The 23,834-nt window shown below is 46.3% G+C and overlaps 1 protein-coding gene across 1 annotated transcript in view; it reads left to right on the forward strand.

The window, feature by feature from the left end:
- The first annotated feature begins 9 nt into the window (after nucleotides 1–9).
- MORN5 (MORN repeat containing 5) overlaps nucleotides 10–23,834 on the forward strand; it is a 38,730-nt gene continuing 14,905 nt past the window's right edge. Inside the window, exons 1-4 of the mRNA XM_003925165.3 lie at nucleotides 10–121; nucleotides 6,792–6,939; nucleotides 9,369–9,480; nucleotides 15,037–15,168. Coding sequence (XP_003925214.2) covers nucleotides 75–121; nucleotides 6,792–6,939; nucleotides 9,369–9,480; nucleotides 15,037–15,168 — 439 coding nt within the window. The 5' untranslated portion in view covers nucleotides 10–74. The remainder of the gene's footprint in view (nucleotides 122–6,791; nucleotides 6,940–9,368; nucleotides 9,481–15,036; nucleotides 15,169–23,834) is intronic.

Here is a 23,834-nt window from a genome sequence, read left to right on the forward strand (position 1 = left end):
CTCCTAGTTGTCATAGTGATGCCATAGCCACTGAGACTCCAGATCCTTGCAGCTGGAAGCTAAAAACAGCCGCCATGGAGTACACAGGGAGCAAATATATCGGGGAATATGTAGATGGGAGGTAAGGCCCTCATTTGATACACTCACTAGACCTTGAATAGCTGTGACTGGAAAAAGACGGCTGTCTTTTTGCTTCTTCGAAACACCTTGTGCCAGGCACTTTCGCAAACTTGCCCGAGTAATTTTCTCAAGGACCATATGTAATAAACAGCAAAGCTGAGGTGCATTCATTCCGTATATACTCTGTGTATGTGTATGCTCTCTGCCAGTTTTAGGCATAGGAATAAGAATATTTAAAATGTCAAGATCCTTGCTCCTACGGAGTTTATAATCCAGTTGGAGATGTATTGCCAATAAACAAATAAGTGATAAAATAATTACAGATAGTAGTAAATGCTATGAAAACAAACACAAAGATTGGGGAAGAGAGACTGGCTAATCTGAATCTACATGGTTGCCTCCCTCCAGGAGTTCACAGTTCACAGTCTAGGGATTATTATAGAGGATTATATACAAAAATCACTGTAGTGGACTAGTAGTAAAAACAATTCAACAGGTTTTTTTCTTTCTTTATTTATTGTTTTTGTTTTGTTTTGAAACAAGATCTCACTCCGTTGCCCTGGCTGGAGTGCAGTGGCCTGTTCACTGCTTACTGCAGCCTTGACTCCCTAGGCTCAAGCAATCTTCCCACCTCAGCCTCCCAAGTAGCTAGGACTTCAGGTGTGGACCACTACCCCCAGCTAATTTTTAAAAGCCTTTTGTAGAGACCAGGTCTTGCTATGTTGTCCAAGCTGGTCTCGTACTCCTGGTCTCAAGTGATCCTCTTGCATGAGCTACCATGCTCAGCAATTCAACAAGGTTGGGTGGTTACTGAGTACCAGGTCCTGGAGTTGACTCTGGGCACAATCTCTGAAATCCTCAGAAAGTTCATCCAAATGTGGTGGGGCAAGTAGACATAAGAGATAATTGCAATTCATTGTGGTAAGAGCTGCAGTAGAGAGAAGCAGAGGAACACAGAGGTGGCCACCCTTTCTTGCCAACCACCCTGGATGAAGAAAGTGGAATCTCTGTTTTTATAGTTGAGGAAACTAAGGCTGGACGACATGAAGTTGTTTGCCAATCCAGTGCTAGTTGTCGGGACTGTAAAGCACTCCCACCTGGGTCCTGTATTCACAAGTTGGTGGACTTCAGGGGCATTTTGAATTCATAGGAAAAAGGGATCTGTGGTCTGGACAGGGATAGGGGATAGATTCCTAGAGAAGGTGGTAGGGATGCTGTGAGATGCTATCTCTAGTCCTTACATCAGTCTTGCAAGGAATATGTTATTATCTTCATGGGTAAGAAAGGTGACCCTTACAGGGCTTGAGACACTTGTCCTAATTAGCAGGTAAGTGGCAGAGGTGCTTGCTGTGTGCCCCATCTCACTACTCAGTGAGATCGTTTAGGCTGACCTTGCAAATGAAGGAACAGAAGTTAAGAGAAGCAAAATGACTTGCCAACCATTATGGATAAAAAACTAGGAAGTAATGGAGTCAGGATTTGAACTCAATCCTCTGTCCAAACCACGCTCTTACTTTTCACAAGGCTGTGCTACAGTGAAGGTGGTAAAATTTTAGCAGATAGATATGGAGTATTGGACATTTTAGGCACAAAAACTTGAGAAACTACATTAATTTTCAATGGGCTGTGTATGTGTGAGAGAGAAACACACAGACGAGGTAAGAGGGAAGACATTCAGCCATTTGCCTTTGGCCTTCTCTGTATTTTTCACCGAGTTTGTGTATCGTATCAGCCATGTCCATGCTTCTGTCCCTAGGAATTTGGGTTTTGCTTGGGATTGTTTGGTACCTCTGTAACCATAATAGGGATTCCCAGACCTGAACAGAACTTCCCAACTTCCCATAACTAGCAAGAAGTCAGCAGTTTTTCACTTGTTATACTTCTTTTCATAAGTTGGACATGTGTTCGGTGTTGATTTTTTTCTTTTTAACAACAGTTAAGTAGAGTTCTATTTGGGGCATCTCAAATTTCAGGATGTAAGAAAGAGAGAAAAAGGCTTCAGCATGAGACAGGTCTGGGCTCAACTCTGCCACTTGCTTCTTGTTTAATTAACCATCCATACCTCAGTTTCCTCATCTGTAAAATGGGAAGGCAATGCTGAATGTTCAGCAGCAGTGTTCCAAGGAATACATCATGATCATATATAGATGTTATTTATATATGGTAGACAATAGTTTTTTTTTTAATTTGGGGAGGGGATATTTTCCTTTTGGAGCTTAAATGAATAAAGCAACTTCTCCATACAGTAGGAGGTTGATATTTAACATTTGACTTAAAAAGTCTATGTAGACTCCCCACAGCTGATGGGAATGTCAAATGGTACAACTGCTTTGGAAAAGTTTGGCAGTTTCTTAAAAAGTTAAACCACCATTCTACTCATAGGTATTTACCCCAGAAATGAAAGTGTTTATCTATACAAAGACAGGTATGCAAGTACTCATAGCAACCTTATTTATAATAATCAAAACTAGAAACAAACCCAAATGTCATCTTGGGAATGAAGAAACTAATTGTGGTATATCCATTCATTGGAATACTACTCAGCAATAAAAAGGAGTGAACTATCGGTACACAGAACAACATGAATGAATCTCAAAAAAAATTATGCTGAGTGAAAAAGGCCAGACAAAAAAAAAGAGTAGACACTGTATGATTCTATTTATGTAAAATTCTAGAAAATGCAAATCTATGGTGACAGAAAGCAGGTCATTGGTTGCCTAGAGATGAGGACTGTGGGCCGGGGCAAGGAGGAAGTGTCACAGAAGGGCATGCAGAAACTTTTGGGGGAGTAGATATGTTGTCTTGATTGTGATGATGGTTTCCCAGGTGGATGTCAAAATATATCAAATTATATATTTTAAACATATGGCTTATTGTATGCCAATTACACCTCAATAAATCTGCTTTTAAAAAACTTGAAAGAGACATGATTTCCCCATACCATATGTGAAGATTTAAAAAATAAAAAGTTAATGTAGGATCCGTCTGACCTCAATATCACGGGTTCTTTGGAGTAGTCACACAATTGAGTTCTAGATAACTCCATTGCAAAGCACCACAAGGTAAGTGCCAGAAAAGACCTACAGACACAGGGGAGGAAGGAATGCCAATAGCATTTGTGTAGCGACTACTGTGCTCTGGGTGGCTTTGCCTGCATCTTCTCTTCACAGGGACTCTTTAAGATAAATATCATTGTCCTGTTTTACAGATGGGAAAAATAAGGCTCAGAGGAATTATATACCTTGCCTAAAGTCACCTAGTTAGCCTTTGGCAAAGCAGATATTAAAACCCAGGTCTATCAGACTCCAAAGCCCATGTGCTTCCTACAGTAGAGCCCTGCTGCTGGGCCTCTTCAGAGGACACATATAGTTGGAGCCATACTTAAAGGCTTCATGGAAGAGATAATATTTGAAATGGGCCTTGAAGGTTGGGTAGGATTTAGGTAGTTGGAGATGCAAGGTGAAGAATGTTTCTGAGCAGAGGGCATGTATAAAGTAGAACCGGCAGTTCAGTTTGTGAGGAGAGTGGGTTGTGCTGGGAGGAGTCACGCGAGGGGAAGCTGGGCAGGCAGTCTGTGCTCTGGCAAAAAAAAAAAAAAAAATGTCAATACCGTGCACAATTCTGGAGGTGGAAGAACCCCTGATAGACCCTTGGTAGAGCCAAGCATCAGGAAATACAACTTATTTCATCTGTGCATCTTTCCTCATGGTATATATATGTGGTAGGGACTCAGTAAATGTTGGCTGAATGAATGAATGAATGGTAAGTTTTTTTGTTGTTTTTTTTTTTTGTTTTGTTTTTTGAGACAGGGTCTCACTCTGTCACCCAGGCTGGAGTGCACTGGTGCAGTCTTGGCTCACTGCAACGTCTACCCTCTCTGTTTCCCGCACCTCCTCCCCACAGACTCAAGCGATCCTCCCACCTCAGCCTCCCAAGTAGCCAGGACCACAGATGTGCACCACCATGCCCAGCTAATCTGATAGGTATTTGAGATCTGGTAATCATATCCTTATTACAAATTGAAGTCTTCATTATAAAGTGGCTTTTTTCTCTTTTTTTAACTTACTTTGAATTTACAAGGCAGGATTTTTATCTTGAATGAATTATTTTTAATGGAAGAGAAGGAAGGAAAAAAAGGAAGTGAAGGAGAGACAAAGGAAAGGAGAAAAAGAAGGAGGGAGGAGAAGGAGAGAGGGAGGGAGAGAGAGGAGGGAAGCAGGACAAGTATAGACGGGGAGATCAAATCAGAGCTCACTGCAGTTGTCCCAGTAAGAGGCAGCAGAACCCTGGGCCAAGGCAGAGGCAGTGGAGCTATAGGAAAGAAAAAGGCAGGAGAGATTTGGGGATTTTACTGCTAGGAGTTGGCAGCTGATTGGCTCCAGTCCTGTCCAGACATGACTTACAGCCCCAGCCCAGGGCCCAACTCCTGGCCTTGAACCAGAGGATTCTGATACCATTCATGGAAGTAGAGAGCTCTAAGGAGGTGCTGCTTAGGGGAGGAGGGGTTGAGTTCTGTATTAGGCGAGTTGGAGATGTCTGTGAGAGGTCTGAACAGTGATGTCCAGTTCGAAGTAAGAAAAGGGGTTGAGTCTAACTTCAGAGAAGGGTGTGGAACTTTAATATGGAGACAGTGCTTAGAAATGATAGATGTGAGCTCGAGCAAAGAGTAGCAGAGGGAAGGAGAAGAGGGGTTCTCCCTTCCCCCCATGTCTTACACTAGAGTAAAGGCGAAACAATTTTCTTGCTCTATGCCAGGCATTCTGCTATGGTTTCACATCCATCATCTCACTCAGCTATCTCAACAACTTTGTCGTCCATTCTGTTCACTCATTGGTCTTTCTATTTTCCTTCATTCTTTACTCAGGAGACATTTATGAAGCACCTGCTTAGTGGTTCTAGGAGCTGAGGATACCAAGGTCTTCCTTTAAAGAAGTTTTAATTCAATACAGGAGCTAAGATACCTAATTACAACACAAGGTAGAAAGTGTTATGCATCCCAACAGAGGCACCAGCAAAAGCTTAAAGAAGGTCAGAGTTAGGAGAGTCCTTCAGCTTGTGGGAGGAATGGACGAGGAATGAATAAAAGCATATTTATTAAGCACTCACTATATGTCAGGCCCTTTACTAGGAAAATCATTATATGTTATCTGGATGAATTGCAGCCATTTCACCTATAAAGAAACTGGCCAGCCCAGTGCAGTGGTTCACACCTGTAATCCCAACACTTTGGGAGGCTGAGGCAGGAGGATCACTTGAGCCCAAGAGTTTGAGATCAGCCTGGGCAACATAGAGAAACCCTGTCTCTACAAAAAAAAAAAAAAAAAAGGAAACTTTAAACCAGCTGGATGTGATGGGGCACCCTGTGGTCCCAGCTACTTGGGATGCTGAGTGGGGAGGATCACTTGAGTTCAGGAGATTAATGCTGCATTGAGCCATGATCGCACCACTGCACTCCAGCCTGGGAGACAGAGTGAGACCCTGTCTTGAAAAAAAACAAAACAAAGAAACTAATCAATTTATCAAGCTGGTGTCCCTACCTTGTTCTGCTGTATGGACCTGTCTTCCTCCTGCACAGCACTTACCACGTATTGTATAATTGCTTAGTTGTGTGCCCCCACTGTGAGTCCCCCGGAGACAGGGACTGCATCTGCGTTGATCGCTGTTGAATCTATATTGTATTCAGCAGGTTGGACCATCAGCATAGTCCCTGACAAAATGTAGGTGCTCTGTAAATATTTGTCAGGAAGGAAAGAAGGAAGAGAAGGAAGGGAGGGAGGGGAGGCACAAGCAAAGAGGTCTGGGGAAGTGTCTTTATTAGTCTGTTCTCACACTGCTATAATGACATACCCAAGATTGGGAAGGAAAGAGGTTTAACAGACTCACAGTTCCACATGTCTGGGAAGGCCTCACCATCATGGTGGAAGGCAAAGGGGGAGCAAAGTCACATCTTACATGGCAGCAGGCAAGAGAGCATGTTAAGGGGAATTTCCCTTTATAAAACCATCAGATGTCATGAGATTTGTTCACTATCACAAGAACAGAACAGGAAAAAGGCACCCACATGATTCAATTACCTCCCACTGGGTTCCCCCCCCCCCACCATGACATGTGGGGATTATGGGAGCTACAATTCAAGATGAGATTTGGGTGGGGACACAGCCAAACCCTATCAGTATCCAAGATAATATATTTATAAAATGGTGAAGTAAGATTCAAACTCTTATCTCCTATCTCTAAATTTCATATTTGTCCAAATATTCCACTGGTGGCATAATAGGCAAGGATGGGTTGGTCATGGGGGACCAGAGAAATGACAGAACCAGCTGCCAGAAAACCTGGGCTCTAGTCTCCACAGTTTTTACTGTGTGGCTTTGGGCACAAGTCTACACTCTCTGGGCCTACCAAGGGGATGTATTTCAGGGGGCAGTGTGCACTCCAAGGTGAGTGTGAGCCTCTAGGTGAAGGGGAGAATGAACAGACCAAACTCTACTCCCCTCTTTTCATTTTTGAGCTTTTGAGGGAAGCAAAACAAAAATTTTGTTTGCAGCAGAGTACTGCTGGGACGATAAGGATGAGGAGGATGAGAATGGGGTTCCTGCTCGCTCTGTCCCTGCCAGCCCCGACGCTCCAGCTGTCACACAGGGCTCAATGATTTCCCCGTGTCTTTACAGGATGGAGGGCAAAGCCAAGTACATCCTCCCTACTGAAACAGTATATGTTGGGGAAATGAAGGATGGCATGTTTCATGGCGACGGAACCCTGTACTACCCCAACGGGAGCCAATACGATGCTGTTTGGGAAAACGGATTGGCCATAAAGGTGATCATTGCGGGGGATGGGCTGTGGAGGAGAAGTCCTCAGGCAGGAAGAGCCCCACCCTCCCTGTCTGGTGCCTACCTTCTTTCATTTCCTCTCTTCTCTTTGCTTCTCCCTCCACGTTTGTTGTTGTTGTTGTTGTTTGTTTGAGAATGAGTCTCACTGTGTCATCCAGGGTGGAGGTGCAGTGGCACATTCTCAGCTCACCACAACCTCCACCTCCTGGGTTCAAGCTATTCTCTTGCCTCAGCCTCCTGAGTATCTGGGATTACAGGTGTGCACTACCTTGCCCAGCTAATTTCTCCCTGCTTCTGGATCTCCCAGGGTTCTAGATTCTGCTCCCTCTGGATCGGTAGGGCCCTGTGGAGAAGCCATGATGAGTCTGCATCTGTTACACCCCTTACTGCCTGATACTGGGCCCACAACTTCACCTCCCTGAGAGTTCTTCACCTATCAACTTGGAACAGTAGTTGCTTTAGTGACCTATTGGTGCTGTAACAAGTTACCACAAATTTAGTCTTACATCAGCACAAATGTATTATCTTACAGTTCTGGGGCTTGGAAGTCTGAAATAGGTCAGCCACCCTGCATTCCTTCCAGAGGCTCTATGGGAAAATCTGTCTTCTTGCCTTCTCCAGCTTCTAGAGGCTGCCTGCATTCCTTGGCTCATGGCCACACATCACTCCGACCTCTGTTTTCATCATCACATCACCCTCTGTCCCTCTGCTTTCATCATCATCTCGTCTTCTCTCACCCTGACCTTATTACTTCCCTCTCATAGGGACCTTGCAATTATATTTGGCACACCCAGATATTCCAGATAATCTTCCCACTTTAGGATCTCTCATTTAGTTATATCTGCAAAATCCCTCTTTCCATGTAAGGTAGCATATTCACAAGTTGCAGAAGACAGGGATATCTACAGGGGACCATTACTCAGCCTCCCACAATAGTACAAGGCACCTCCTAGGATGGTCATAAATGTAAATAAGGCAGTATACACGAACACTTTGCTAAGTTCCTGGCACATAGAAGCACTTGATAAGTGTTAGCTCTTCCTATACCACCACTGCTGCTATCATTATAATTTACCTAATCCAAGGATTCTTAACCTGGTATTTGTGGGTCATGAATAGAATTCAGGGAGTCACTAAAACCTCTTGATTTATATACAAAAGTTTCTGTGTAAAGGAGACTAAGTTTTTCTGCAGGAAAATTATCTATAGTTTTTATCAGTTTCACTAAGAGCATGTTGGGGCCTGACTCATGACCTAAAAAAGTTAAGAAATGCTCCTTGTTTTATAGCTTGGAGAATCTAAGCCCCAGGAAAGGGATGTGACTTACCCGAGGTCACACAGTGAATTAATAGTATCACTGGAATTTCCACCTAGGTTTCCTGATGTCCAGGCCAATGCAATTTCTACATCCTGAGACTTCCTTTAGCACTAAGGCAGCAAAAGCAGAATGTATGTGTTTGGACAAAGGGCCATGGCTGATGGCTCTGACCTTTCCAGCTATAATAATAATAAAAGAATAATAACATTTGTTGAGTGCTTATTTTGTGTCAGTGTGTCAGTCAGGGTTCTTCAGAGAAACAGAACTGATAGGATATACAGAGATGTGCGGAAAGAGATTTAGATCAGGGATTGGCTCACAAGATGATGGAGGCTAAGAAGCCTCCCAGTTTTCCCTCTTCAAGTTGGAGGCCCAGGAAAGCTGTTAGTGAGGTTCCAGTCCAAACCCAAGGGCCTCAACTGGGGGGATCAATGGTTTAAGTTGAAGTCAGAGTTCAAAGGCCCAAGAGCCAGGAATGTGGATGTCCAAGGGCAAGAGAAGGTGGATGTCACAGTGCAAGCAGAGTGAGTGAACTGGCACTTCCTCTCCCTTTTTGTTCTATTCAGGCCTTCCACGGATTGTATCATGCCCACCCACTTTGGTGAGGGTGGCACCTCTTTGCTCAGTCTACCAATTAAAATGTAAATCCCTTCCAGAAACGCCCTCAAGGACACACCCAGAAATGTTTTACCAGCTATCTGGGCATCCCTTGCCCTTAACCCAGTCAAGTTGTCACATAAAATTGACCATCACAGCCGGGCAGTCTGCTAAATGCTTCATGTGTGCTATCTCAATGATGTTTCAATCAACCCTATTTTGTGTACACCATCATTAACTTACAAACGAGGAAATGAAGGGCCAGAGAGAGTGGGTTATCTGCCCAAGTTCATCTGCCAAAATGAGTTCACCTACTTTGAGCGGCATGGACAGAGTTCAGCACTTACACCCATTCCCTCTCGTCGTCACAACCATAATAATTGTGACAGTTACCACTGCTTTACTGTGGCCATTAGAAGGCCCCCTCTTCCCTTGACATCCAAACCTCTCGGCAAAAGGCTCCAGCTTCCTTGGACACGTGTGTGCTCCTTGTCTTGCAGGGCACGTACACCTTCGCAGACGGGCTGCACTATGATGAGAAGAACTGGCATTACTGCGACGGCTATGATCGGAGGTTTTTCACAGAGATTCGCAATGGCTTGAAGCCTGCAGGTACCCAAGCACCCACTCTTTCCTTCATACTCAAAGAGGGAAGCTAAGACAGTTTCAGAGAAGTGGACTATGGCCTACTGAAGTAACTTTTTCTCTTTTTTGTTTTTGTTTTTTGGTAGTATTGAGATGAAATGAATGTATTCTACTGAAGTAACTTAAAGGGAAAGAGGAACTGAGCAGGCGCAGAATACAAAAGAGCCAGTAAGGCCAATCCTCACATCTCAGCTCCACTGTGCTAGCCAGAGGACCATAGGCAAGGGACTTTGCCTACTGCATCTCAGTTTCTCCCCTTCAAAACGGGGTCAATTGGCTGGGTGCAGTAACTCATGCCTGCAATCCCAGCACTTTCAGAGGCCAGGTCAGGACTTCCAGATCAGCTGGCCAACATGGTGAAACCCCCATCTCTACTAAAAATACAAAAACAAACTGGGTGTGGTGGCATGCCTGTAATCCCAGCCACTAGGGAGGCTGAGGCATGAGAATCGTTTGAACTCAGGAGGTTTCAGTGAGCTGAGATCGCACCACTGCACTCTAGCCTGGGTGACAGAGTGAGACTCTGGTCTTGAAAAAAAAAAGAAAGATCAAAATGGGGTCAGTAGCATCATCTACCTCCCAAGATTGTTGTAAATAAGATTCATGTCAGATGTTTAAAACAGTGTCTTGAATGCATGCAGGTACATGGTACATATCAGTTATTCTTATTTGTAGTACCTACTGTAACCATAAATTATGTAAATATTTTAAAAAGAAGGCGTAAGGGCAAAGGCTGTCCTGACAGAGCATGTACTCTGTGTATCAGGTGCTGGGGAGGCTCTCTGTAATCTCTGCCTCCCTAGTGTCCAGATGACCCCACCCAGTCAGCCTTCATAGTCCCATGTCACTCCAAGTTGAGGCTGTGGAGTCCAGATATGGTTTCCAGTGGCAGAGCTCACACTGGAGACCCAGTCTTCCTCACTGAGGTCCCCTGTATTATGCTTCCTTTCTGCAAACACCATGTTCCATCACGGAGGGCTACATTTGGGCCACACGTCTGGATTCAGAGAGTGGCACCTTAAAAGGCTCATCTGAGTGTTTCTGGGATTGTGTTTGAGATAAGGGGACCTCAAGAGGAGTGTAGTTTTTGGCACAGCAGAAATAATAAATCCAAAATGACAGATGGGAAAACAACTCTGTATACCATAAAAACCATCCCAGCTTAGGTTATGAGAGACCATGTGCTATAGTTGGCAGAGCATGGAGCCAGACAGTGTGGGTTTGAGTCCTAGCATTCCCTGTCAATAGCTGGATGAGCCTGCACAAGTCAACCTCCATCAGGGCAGAAGTCTCCAGGAAGCCCCCAGGCACTGGAGTCAGGTAGACTGGAGCTCAAACCCCCATCTCCTTCCCTTCCTGGCTTCATGACCTTGGGTCAGTTCATTGACCAGGGAGCCACCTTCTCTCCCTTTGCCCTCCTGACACTTCCTCTGCTATTTTCCTCCTATCCCCGGTCTTCTTTGCCAATACCTCCTCAACTTCCCGCCGTCTCATTATTCATGTTGAGGTTCCCGGGGCTCTCTAGCTTGGGCACTGTTTCATTATCATTCTATACACTCTTCCTGAACAAGCTGATACACTTCTAAGCCTTCAACTACCATCAGCTTCTAAATTGAAACCAGAATCCCTGAGCCTCAGATCCCTGCAGCCAGCTTCCCTGACACCTGTATTGGTCATTCCCCAACTTCTCCACACTGAATTCATTGTCACTCCCACCGTGATGGCTGCCTCCCTGAATGTGGCATGCCCATCCACCTAGGTAAGCCTAATCCTCCCTTCCCTTGTCCCCTAAGTGCAATCAATCACCTGGCCCTACGGATTTTACCTCTGAAATGTATTCTTTCATTTGTTTATTCAACAAATATTTATTGAGCACTTCCACGTGCCAGTCAGCGTTCTCTTCATACTCTCTTTGCAACTGCCCTGTTCCAGCCCTCCATCATCTCTCCCCTGGATGACCTGACTTCCCACTTGACCCCCTTGAGGTCATTTTCCATTCTGCAGCCACTTCCATCTTTATTTATCTTATTTTATTTATTTATTTATTTGAGACAGTGTCTTGCTCTGTTGCCCAGGCTGGAGTGCAATGGTGAGATCATAGCTCACTGTAACTTTGAACTTCTGGGCTCAAGCCATCCTCCTGACAAGAGATCTGGCTTCCTAAGTAGCTGGGACTATAGGCATGCACCACCACTCCTGGTGAATTTTATTTTTCTTGAGTTTCTTATAGAGGTGGGGTCTTGCCATGTTGCCCAGGCTCATCTAGAACTCCTGGCCTCAAGAAATCCTCCCTCCTTAACTTGGGATTACAGGTGTGAGTCACCATGCCTGGCCACTTACATCTTTTAAAATGTGAATCTGATTGCCCCCTGACCCCAACACCCTTGAGTGCCTCCTATGCCCTCAAAATAAGGTTTCAAATTATCAGAAATGCTGATATCCCCTGGCTCCTGCTGATATCCCAGCCTAATCCTGGGCTACCCACCCTTCTCAGTTTTTCTCTGCCCCTCTTGCATGCTTGCTTTCTCTCTATTTCTCAAAGAGACCACACTTTTTCCTGCCATTCTCTCTGCCTGGAATACTTTTTTTTTTTTTTTTGAGACAGAGTCTTGCTTTGTTGCCCAGGCTGGAGTGCAGTGGTGTGATCTCAACTCACTGCAACCTCCGCCTCCTGGGTTCAAGTGATTCTTGTGCCTCAGCCTCCCTGAGTGGATGGGATTATAAGCACCCACCACCACAACTGGCTAGTTTTTGTCATTTTTAGTAGAGATGGGGTTTTGCCATGTTGGCCAAGCTAGTTTTGAACTCCTGACCTCAGGTGATCCGCCTGCCTTGGCCTCCCAAAGTGCTGGGGTTACAGGCATGAGCCACCATGTCCAGCCTCTGCCTGGAATACTTCAACCCTCTCACTTTACCCAAATAACTCCTTCCCATCCTTCAGGTCTCAGCTCCATGTCCTGAAGCTAGGACCCCCTTCCCTGAATTCCCACACCAGGTAAGGTCTCCCTGGGGAATATCAAAGAGCAACCATAATCTCCCCCCAGGACTTGGATCATGAGTTTTCAGCTCATCTTCCCAAGCCAGCTGTGAGCAACATGAGGGCAGGGCCCTAGCCTATTGCCTGGAGTACAGTGGGTGCTGATTAAAGAATTATTGTCAAACAGGGATAATGATATTGACATCACAGTGCAGGGTGAAGTATGTGCGTAGGGGAGTTAAGGCAATGACATTAAGAAACATTTCCTAAGCTCCTACTGTATGTCAGACACTGGTTGGCCCTGGGGAGACCCAGAGCTGAAAGGACATCATCTCTTCCTTCAAAGAGCTGCCAATCTGGCTGCAACTTTGGAACCTTGCAAATCGCTCCTCCGCAATTACTTATGATGGGAGGCCTGGACTTTGTCATGGGCTGTTCACCCCAATTAAGGCTGCAGGCAAAAAGCCCTCAGCCTTAGGCCTCCGCTTTCACACATTGGCTGGTTTTGCCAAAGCTGAGCCTCTGCCAGTCTCAAAGGCACCGTCATGGCTTTTCCCAAACCTGCCTGGCTCTCCCCTTCTCTAGTGACCCTCAGCAGGGCAGCTTGATTCTAAGTAGCTACTTCCTTCCCTTGTCACCCCACACTCTGCCTCTTGGGGCTGGCATTGTTAGGGTAACTCGCCCTGCCTGCAAGGCAAAGTGAGGGCTAAAAGTGTCCTGTGGCCAGGCAGGGTGGCACGTGCCTGTAGTCCCAGCTACTTGGGAGGCTGAGGTGGGAGGATTGCTTGAGCCCAGGAGTTCTGGGCTGTAGTGTGCTATGCCAATCAGAAGTCTGCACTAAGTTTGTCATCAATATGGTGACCTCCCGGGAGTGGGGGACCACCGGGTTGCCTAAGGAGAGGTGAACTGGCCCAGGCTGGAAACCGAGCAGGTCAAAACTTCCTGTGCTGATCAGTAGTGGGATCACACCTGTGAACAGCCACTGCACTCCAGCCTGGGCAAGGACCTCATCTCTTAAAAAAAAAGACCTCATCTCTAAAAAAAAAAAAAGGATCCTCCTGTGACCTCTTTGAGCATCCATGAGATGGGCATTGGCATGAGGCTTCAGTGAGAGAATGGCGGTAAAGTGCTTGACATGGAGTCAGTGTTCAGTAAACATTAGCCAGTACACATGGGTTTAGGGTTAGGGTCAGGGTCAGTGTCAGGTTTGGGGTTAGGTATGTCATTAAGCAACACAAGGGCATCTACTAGCTGGCTGCAGTGGCTCATGCTGGTAATCCCAGCACTCTGGGAGGCCAAGGCTGCTGGATCACCTGAGGTTGGGAGTTCAAGACCAGCCTCACCAACATCAAGAAACCCTGTCTCTACTAAAAAAAAAACACAAAATTAGCCGGGTGTGGTGGCACATGCCTGTAATCCCAGCTACTCGGGAGGCTGAGGCAGGAGAATCGCCTGAATCCAGGAGGCAGAGGTTGCAGTGAGCTGAGATCGCACCATTGCACTCCAGCCTGGGCAACAAGAGTGAAACTCCATCTAAAAAAAAAAAAAAAAAAGCACCTACTGTGTGCAAGACACTGAATTGTGGACATGATGCTGTGAGCTCAGTGGGCATCCAGCTCTCAGTCCAGAGAACAAGGAATTATAGGAACTATAGTTAGAAGGAACCTCAGAAGTTATTTATTCCAACCTCTCCCTTTACCTGAGCCATGGTATTTCAAGATACACGCACATAAGGTGCATGACCTAAAAGGTGCACTCACTCTTCTTTCCCTCCCAGAGGTCCCAGTGTCCCTGGTCCCGTGGCTGCACCTAGGCTCTCTCCTCCCCTGGTATTGGCAGCTGAACATACAGGTTCCAGAGCTGGACTGCTTCCTAGCTGGATAACCTTGGGAAAGTTACTCTAACTTCTCTGAGCCTCAGTTTTCTGTAAAATGGGATTGCAGAGTTGCTCACAGAATTAAATAACATAGGAGCACAATGCCTGGCACATAATAAGCATTCAATAAGTAGCAGCCACCATGGCAATTTGGGTGAGAGTCAAGATTCTTCACCACCTACCTGCCCCTTGTCCACCTGATCTATTTTAGTGCTGTTCTCCTTCACACGTGCTCTGCTCTCCAAGGTTTCCAGAGTGGAGTCTAAGGATCCATGCCTCTGGCCTCTGCCCATGCTTTGAATGCTACCCATCTTCTGGACATGATGTTCTCCTATCCATCTGTCAACTCTGACCCATCCTCAGGGTCTGTCTGACTTTAGAACCTGTGCCCTTTGTCATGGTATCCCAAAAAATAGAGGAGAATGGGGTCAAAGGAAGAAGAAGACAGAGTCTAGTTCCCAAGACCCTGTTCCATAGAGCCATTTTTCAGAAAGTTCCTTTGGGACACTGCTTCTGCTGGATTTGCTCCTTGCCCTTAGTAGGGGGTATTTAAGTTCAACAATGGAGCCAGATAGTCACATGAGCCATCAGTCACAAGTGGACCTTATGGGAACATTGGGTTTGGATTTGGCCTTGATGGTGAACTAATTGCTCATTGTGTTCTTTCAAGGTATGGCTCAACTCACCAATATGGACCCACCTAGAAAAATCCCCAAGGGCTGGTATGATTGTGGAGACGGCTTCTATAACCCGGTCACGAGGGTAATCAAGGACTATAGGAACCGCTTTCTGAGAAACGCAGGTAGGTTTCTTCCAGCACAGCAGCTCGGTTTTTCTCTTCACCCACATATAAGTATGCGCATCTGCGAGTACAAATTATGCATGCACTTGATGAGAAAGAAGCTTTTGCTGATAAAAGACAAAAATTGATTACCTGAATTTTTTGGACTTTTCGTGGCTGGCAAATCTGTACCTAGTCCTAGAGTGAAGTAGAAGGACATTTGTGACCTAGCTGTGATGGCACATATAGTCACACAGAAAGGATTAAGGTACTTATTTTTGCGTACATTCCTTCTATTTTAAATGAGCACCTACTGTATGCTAGACACCGTGCTTGGTGATGGGGGAGAAGCGAGCAAAGCTGGACACAGTCTACCTTCTTTGTGGAGCTTGCATTCCAAAGGTGGCAGAGAAGTACTATAAACAGTTAATTGCATCATGGGACAGACACAATGAAGGGAAAACCATGGTTCTGTGGAGAAGGAAAGTAGGAGCCCCAGAGAGGTGGGACAGATGCTGTTGGAGCACAAAGAAGGGGTATCAGATCCTGAAGTGGTAAGTCAGGAAGGTTTCAAGGAGGAAATGACTTTTAAGCTGAGACCCAAAGAGAAACTGGGAGTTGATCGCAAGGCTTGGGGAAACGGTTTCCCAGCGATAGGAAATGGCACAGGCAGCAGCCTGGAGGGCAGTAATCCCTTGAGGTCCAAGAAGCTTGGTTAGTCCTTTAGCTGGGGAAGTAGGTATCTTGGAGAATCCAGAACCTCGTTTGGTGAGTCAACACAAGGCTGATCAGACTGAGAAGAACCCATTGACAGTGACCACACTCACAGGAGATCAATATACAAAATAATAGAAACATTTTCCTTGAATGCAGTAATTCCTAGCCTTTCCCTTTTCTGGAGTCACACGCCCACTAGGAATATCAAAAGATAGGGACCCTCTTGCCAGAAAAATGTCCATGCATGCACACGTGTGCACACACACGCCCGTGCACACACACACACATTCTGCAGATAGCCTTAAGGGATGGATGGTACCTCTAAAGGCCTAGGTCAAGAAACCTTGCTCTATAATGAGAAAGAAACTGCCAGGTAGACTAGGACGTCTGCAGTGGTGAATGAGAGCATCCTCTCCCTACAGGGAAATTTACTCAGTAAGTCAGTGATGGCCAGAAACGTGCCTTGCGGGGTGAGACTAAGAGCAAGGAGGCCGGGTGCGGTGGCTCATGCCTGTAATCCCAGCACTTTGGGAGGCCGAGATGGGAGGATCACCAGGTCATGAGATGAAGACCATCCTGGCCAACATGATGAAACCCGTCTCTACTAAAAATACAAAAATTAGCTGGGCATGGTGGCAAGCGCCTGTAGTCCCAGCTACTCAGGAGTCTGAGGCAGGAGAATCACTTGAACCTGGGAGGCGGAGGTTGCAGTGAGTCAAGATTGCGCTACTGCACTCCAGCCTGGAGACAGAGTGTGAGACTCAGTCTCAAAAGAAAGAGCAAGGAGAATTGTCAGCTGATCCTGTGACTGGAATCCTGAAGGTGAGCTGCCCCTAACCCACTGGATGCTACTGGAGGAATGGCAATGCTCACGCTCCAAGTCCCCCGCTCACATTTTCTCAATGACTTCCCTTTTCCATTTGCACAATGCACTACTCTGTAGCATACCAACTCTGCTCAGTGCTCATAGGTCACCATAAAGTTTCTCGGTCAAAAAAGACAAGGAGAAGTTGCCCGAAACAATGCTAACCAGGCTTATTTACTGCAGAACTTCTCGGGGCCTTTAGTATGCTAATATACTTTGTGCTTTCCTTCGCAGCACTAATTTCAACATAATTAAATATAATTATTTTTCTAATCTGTATCTCTCCCACTAGACTGTAAGATCGTGTGAGAGAGAACTCTGCATTATATTTACTTGTATCAGTAAGAGTTCAGTTAGAAAAAAGGAATTTGCCAAGCACAGTGGCTCATACCTGTAATTTCAGCACTTTGGGAGTCTAAGGCAGGTGAATCACAAGGTCAAGAGATTGAGACCATCCTGGCTAACACAGTGAAACCCCGTCTCTAGTAAAAATACAAAAAACTAGACAGGCATGGTGGCATGTGCCTGTAGACCTAGCTACTCAGGAGGCTGAGGTAGGAGAATTGCTTCAACCTGGGAGGCAGAGGTTGTAGTCAGCCGAGATCACACCACTGCACTCCAGCCTAAGTGACAGAGCGAGACTCCATCTCAAAAATAAATAAATAAATAAATAGAAGAAAAACGGGAAGAATTTAGTATCAGGAAATGGGTGGCTACCAGGGAACTGGAAAAGCAAAGGAACACATCGAGGTAACAGAGAAAGTAACAGAAGGATGCAGGCACCCCTCAAGGACTGTGGACAAAAGGAAGAGATTAGGTTGTGAGAAGCTGGGAGGTTAACAGAGGGACCCCCCCAGGACCTGCCACCCAGACCCCCGAGCAGAGGGCAGCTGGGGCTGGCTCCTGGGAGCTCAGAGCATGGCTCCTGCAGAGCTGGGATCCAGACCTCTGGCGGCGGGGAGCACAGCCCAGTGGAACCTCTAAGAGACAGAGGAAGCCGATTCTAGGAGTGTGGGAAAAACTGGAAATCGGAAGTGCAATGACACTGCGGAGATGCCTGCCCCTGGCATGAACAACAAGGACAACAGAAAGGAGAGAGTCTTTATCTGCCTACAGCCCCTATCAAGGAGTCGGCTGGTAAAACTAACATTCAGACAGTTCCGGTCTCAGCATTGCCAAGTTGAGTATAGAAGGGTTACTTTGGGGCTGAGAGTCAGTAGCTTTTTTTTTTTTTTTTTTTTTTTTTTTTTTTTTTTTTTGAGGTGGAGTTTCATTCTTGCTGCCCAGGCTGGAACGCAATGGTGGGATCTTGACTCACTGCAACCTCTGCCTCGCGATTCAAGTGATTCTCCTGCCTCAGCCTCCTGAGTAGCTGGGGTTACAGGCATGTGCCACCATGCCCAGCTAATTTTTGTATTTTTAGTAGAGATGGGGTTTTGCCATGTTGGCCAGGCTGGTCTTGAACTCTGACCTCAGGTGATCCACCTGCCTCAGCCTCCCAAAGTGCTGGGATTACAGGCGTGGACCACGGTGCTTGGTCTCTCTTGTTTTTTGTTTGTTTGTTTGTCTGTTTTCTGAGACGGAGTTTCGCTCTTGTTACCCAGGCTGGAGTGCAATGGCGCGATCTCGGCTCACCGCAACCTCCGCCTCCTGGGTTCAGGCAATTCTTCCGCCTCAGTCTCCTGAGTAGCTGGGATTACAGGCACGCGCCACCATGCCCAGCTAATTTTTTGTATTTTTAGTAGAGACGGGGTTTCACCATGTTGACCAGGATGGTCTCAATTTTTTGACCTCGTGATCCACCTGCCTCGGCCTCCCAAAGTGCTGGGATTACAGGCCTGAGCCACCGCGCCCGGCCTTGTTTGTTTGTTTTTGAGACAGAGTCTCACTCTGCCACCCAGGCTGGAGGGCCGTGGCACAGCCTTAGCTCATTGCAAGCTCCACCTCTCGGTCAGCCTGTCCATCTCTTCTGTCTCATACTCCACTGCTGTGTCTGGGTTGGACTTCCCTCCTCTGTGCTTTCCAAATGTGCATATAGATGAATAAATGCAAAGATAGATGACGTAGACACAGACATACATGCATACAAGCAAGGAAAAAAAAAACTGTATCACTTCTATAGTTCTCTTTCTGCAACTGGTCATGAGGCTGTAGTTAATATAATAAATTCCTTCTTCCGTTATTCATCCCATGTTCCATTGGCCTTCTGCCCACCCCTCTGTTGGCCTGGCTTTTACCTGGCAGAGTGATCAAAACCTTCATTCCTGAAGGGTCCATACCCTTAGTGATCCCGCCTTTGTTGGTTATGTAGTTGGTTGGGTTCGTTTTTTATTAATTTTACTATGGTCACTGGAAGTACCAAGAGGTATCCTGGAGAAGTGCTGGTTTCCATACAGCATTCCCTTTCTTCTAAGGGATGGCAGAATTGTCTTTTATACCCAGTCTTCTCTCAGGGGCCAGGAGAAACTGATGGCAACATGGGTCATAACATCATAGAGCTGCTGCCAGAGAACTCAGTAGGGACACTTTACCCTGGAGGCTGGTAGGCCAAGGAGGTTTCCTGGAAAAAGGAAGATCTACTCTGTAACCTAAAAAAGAGCCGACAAATGCAGCAGGGTTGGTAAGAGTGTTAAAGGCAGAGAGGACGGTATGATCACCGTTGGGAGAGGACATGTCATATCTAGGGAGCTCCAAGTAGTTCAGGAGCATGAACTAACAGTATAAAACGGGACGAAGAGCAAGAGAGGAAGCCCGAGAGGTGGGCGGGGTGAGGGCAAAGATTATGAGTGTCTTTCACCCTAAGGCAGTGGAGAGTAAGGGAAGGCTTTAGGCAGGTAGCATCCTAACTCATTTGTTCTTTAGAAAGTCTTCTTTGATTACATATAGAGAAGAGGCCAAAGGAGGTAAGATTAGGTAGGAGAGCCTTCTGGTAAGATGATGGGAGAGAGGAGCATGCCAAGGACCATGGACTCAGGGTGATGGGGTAGGTGACCCGGGTTCCTGGTCCTGGCCCCGGCTCTCGGGCTGCCTGCTGGATGACCCTGGGCCAATGCCTTCCCTCTCTGGGCCCCTTTCTCTTTCTCTGTAAAATGAGAGAGTTGAGCTGGATAATTTCTAGGGCCTTTCCAACCGTAAGTAAGAGTCTATGATGGAGGAGAAAGGTAGCCAAGGAGTATTTTGGTCCTGATATTATAGGACAGATGAAGTTCGGAGTGTCCTGAAAAACCACTAAAAAGGAGTCTCTGTTTTGGCCACCTAGTCATTACCCCTGACTCACCTCACCCTGCGAGGGACTGATTCAGGCTCCTGTCCCTCTTCTGTTTTCGCCAGGGACCTCTCTCCGCTGCATTCCAATCTGCCCCCACAAACAGTGCTTCCTGTTGGCATCCTGAAGGCGCAGGCTGCTGGGCCTCCGGACCCGAGATGGGTGACTGAGGCCATCGCAGAGTAAACACAAGGGCCTCAGCCACTGCTATTATGAAGCACATGCCACCTGGGTGGGTCAGAGCTGGGAATGCTTATTGTACAGCAGGTCACGGGCTGGGCCACTGGAAGAAGAGTCACCTTTGCTGTGAGATTTTAAATCCATCCTTCCACATATCAAAATTTTTTGAAGCCAGGCTTTGGGGTTCAGGGCAGGCAACATAGTCTAACAATAGCTCTCAAACCTTTGATCCACAGTAAGGAATCTTTTACATCATGATCCAGAACATACACACGCACACATGTGATGTATTTTGTACATGCAACATTCTATGATATTTTCTTTTCTTTTTTTTTTTTTTTTTTTTGAGATGGAGTCTCACTCTGTCACCTAGGCTGGAGTGCAGTGGTGTGATCTCAGCTCGCTGCAACCTCCGACTCCCAGGTTCAAGCAATTTTCCTGTGTCAGTCTCCTGAGTAGCTGAGACTACAGGCATGCACCACCACATCCAGCTAATTTTTGTATTTTTGGTAGAGACAGGGTTTCACCATGTTGGCCAGGCTGGTCTTGAACTCCTGACCTCAGGTGATACACCTGCCTGGGCCTCCCAAAGTGCTGGGATTATAGGTGTGAGCTGCTGTGCTTGACCTGATATTTTCTATTCTTTTTTTTTTTAAATGCTGGTTGCCAGGCACTAAATTGATTTCACAACCTTCTCAAGGGTGGGACCAGCTGTTGGTAGACCATTGTTCTAGGCAGCCTTCCCTGACCGTCTCTTCTGTCCCTCACTCCACTGCTGTATCTGGGTTGGGTGTCCCTCCTCTGTGCTTTCCAAGCCTACCTCATAGCACTTAGCCCTGGAAAGCAGAAGTATCTTTATTAGCCTATCTCTCCCACTAGTCTGGGAGCAGCTTGAGGGCAGGGACCATGTGACTATGTCTGATTCATCACTGTGTCCCCAGCATCTCACACAGTCCTCATGAGTTGGAGCTGATTGAATGTTTGTAAAAGACAAAGCAGGCAGGCAGAGCACCTGCTCCCAGGTCCCTCGTATTATTCAATTAATTATACCAAATTCGATACCTGGCACATGATAGACAACTTATAATTTTGAATAATAAAAACAATCCATTATATTTCTATGCACATCCAAGTTTTTAAAGCAGTTTCACATCTGTCAGACGTCTCAACCCAGCGGCTCTCAGGACAAATCTGATTGCAGTTTTTGTCTGGTTGGTCCGATTCTTGAAGTTACTTGGGTTTGAGCACCTAGGTGGGGCCATGCACTGCCCAGATCCCCACCACTCCCTGCTGTGTGACCCTAGCAGCATCGGTCATTTCTGGTGCCCACCTTAAAGCCTTCGAGCTCACGGGCCTCGCATCTCATAAACTTCTCACGCATCCAGTGAGCTGAGAACAGGCTCATCCTGAGATCGGGAAACGAGGTCTTGGAATGATGAATGACAGAATTGTGGTGGGGAAGCTTAAACGCAAACCCACTCCCATCTAACCACAGCGCAGCAGACACTCTACTACACCCTACTGCTGCTTACCCTGAGACCATAAAGCCATAAGTGATAGTGACGGTAGACAGTTACCATATATTCTAATCAATACTGCAAAAACAAAACAGAAGAGAGACTGAGTTAGGATCTCTTGCCCCACAGAGGCTGGAGAGCTGGGAGAGGTGAGAGAGACAGCACAGCGTGGTAGTGAAAAGCCTGGCCTGGAATCCATGCCTTAAGCTGGCCTCTAGTCCTGGATCTTCACTGACTAGCTCTGTAATCATGAGGTTGCTTTTCCCCTTGGAGCCTCAGTCTCCTCATCTGTAAAAGGGGCACTGAGGTAGTACCTACTGGAGAAATTATGGTTAGAAAAAAATGAGATTGACCATTCAAAATACATCAGACAGCACCTGGCCCAAGACAGGCGTCCTGTGATTAGTAACTATGGCTCTTAGCATTATGATAATTATTGACTCAGGCCGGAGAGAAAGGAGTTAGACCCTGGGATTTGTTGAGCTTTCTTTAAGTGCCTGAGAGGAGTCTCTAGGGAGACAGATGGGGCTGGATATGCTGTCTTTCTGCCTCAAGAGTTTTGCTTGGAAAATGAGGTGCTGCTGAAACTTTGGGATCTGCAAATGCTTGATTATGGCACTCAGAGCCTCAGCGTAACTTTGAAGGTCCGTGTCCCATCCTGCTGTCTTTTCTGCCCCATGTTCTAATCCGACAGGACCAGCTGGCATCCGTTGATAAACACACCAGCACTTCCTACTGCCTATTCTCACCTCATCTCTCCCCCAGCGCAGAATATCCTTCCCTCTTTTCTCCACCCATCTCAGTCTTCCTCATCTCTCAATGCCTAGCACATAACAGAAGGCCAGGAAGATTAGCCTGTACCCCTTAAAGGAGGGCACATGGCTTCGCCTGTGTATCCACAGCTTGCAGAGACAAGCTGGGAAATGAATGCTTATTGTGGAGGATACTTGCCAGGCTCGGTGCCAAGCACCTTAACAGCTTACCTTGGCTAGGGGCGATGGCTCACACCTGTAATCCCAGAACTTTGGGAGGCCATGGCGGGTGGATCACCCGAGGTCAGGAGTTCAATAACAGCCTGGTCACATGGTAAAACCCATCTCTTCTGAAAATACAAAAGTTAGCTGGGTGTGGTGGCGCACAACTGTAGTCCCAGCTACTTGGGAGGCTGAGGCAGGAGAATTGCTTGAACCTGGGAGATGGAGGTTGCAGTGAGCTGAAATCGCACCACACTCCAGCCTGGACGTCAGAGCAAGACTTGATCTCAAAAAACAAACAAACAACAACAACAAACAGTTTACCTCGTTCGTATGTTCTCCTCTGCCACCCCAAGTGGGTAATTTGCATGAGACACATTTTACAATTTGCAGTGAAGACGCTTGGTCTCAGGTTAATAACTTGCTTGTGTCACCAGCTAGTGATAGAGTCAGATTCAAACCCCAATCTTCCCAAAGCCTGTCCTGATCGTTCTTCTTGCCAGCTACGTGGTCCTGGTTTATTGTGTATTCATCTATCTCCTCTCTAGGTAGGGGCATGTGTGATTCATAGTTGTTCCTCCACCAAGCACAGTTCCTGGCACCCAGTAGGAGCTCACTAAGATTCCTACGTGAATGAAAAGGTCCATCCTAGAGCGTTAAAACAAAAACACCACAGTCCCCACAATCAGATGTTACTTTATTTGAAAAGCGCTCCTTTATACACTGTGAGCTAATAAAGAAGCATTTGGAGCTATTTGGGTGAATGGCCTTTACTATGATGGGAAATTGGGAGATGAACTCTAGCCTTCCCCCTCCTACATATGCCTGTCATTCCTCTTAGGAAGGGTAAGCTAGAGACTCACTGGCAGTTTGTATGAGTATCTCTTTCATGTAGCTGTTGCTTGCCTCAACGTTACTAGTAGTAATCATTTGCAAAATAACTGTACCACTAATCTTTACTCCCTCCTCCCAATTAATGATACCCCATGCGAGTGTCTCAGATGAAAGACACATTATTAATATTCAAAGAAAAAACCCTCGTAACCATTTTAACATATACAACTAACAATGAACTAAATTTGCTTTGTGGAAGACAGAGAGTGAGCATCCCAAATTAGTTTATGTAAAAGCTGAAATTCTTCCCCGAAAGGTCTCAGTACCATCCTCAA

The sequence above is a fragment of the Saimiri boliviensis genome, chromosome 2, assembly GCF_048565385.1.
Source record: "Saimiri boliviensis isolate mSaiBol1 chromosome 2, mSaiBol1.pri, whole genome shotgun sequence".
NCBI classification, from domain to species: Eukaryota; Metazoa; Chordata; class Mammalia; order Primates; family Cebidae; genus Saimiri; species Saimiri boliviensis.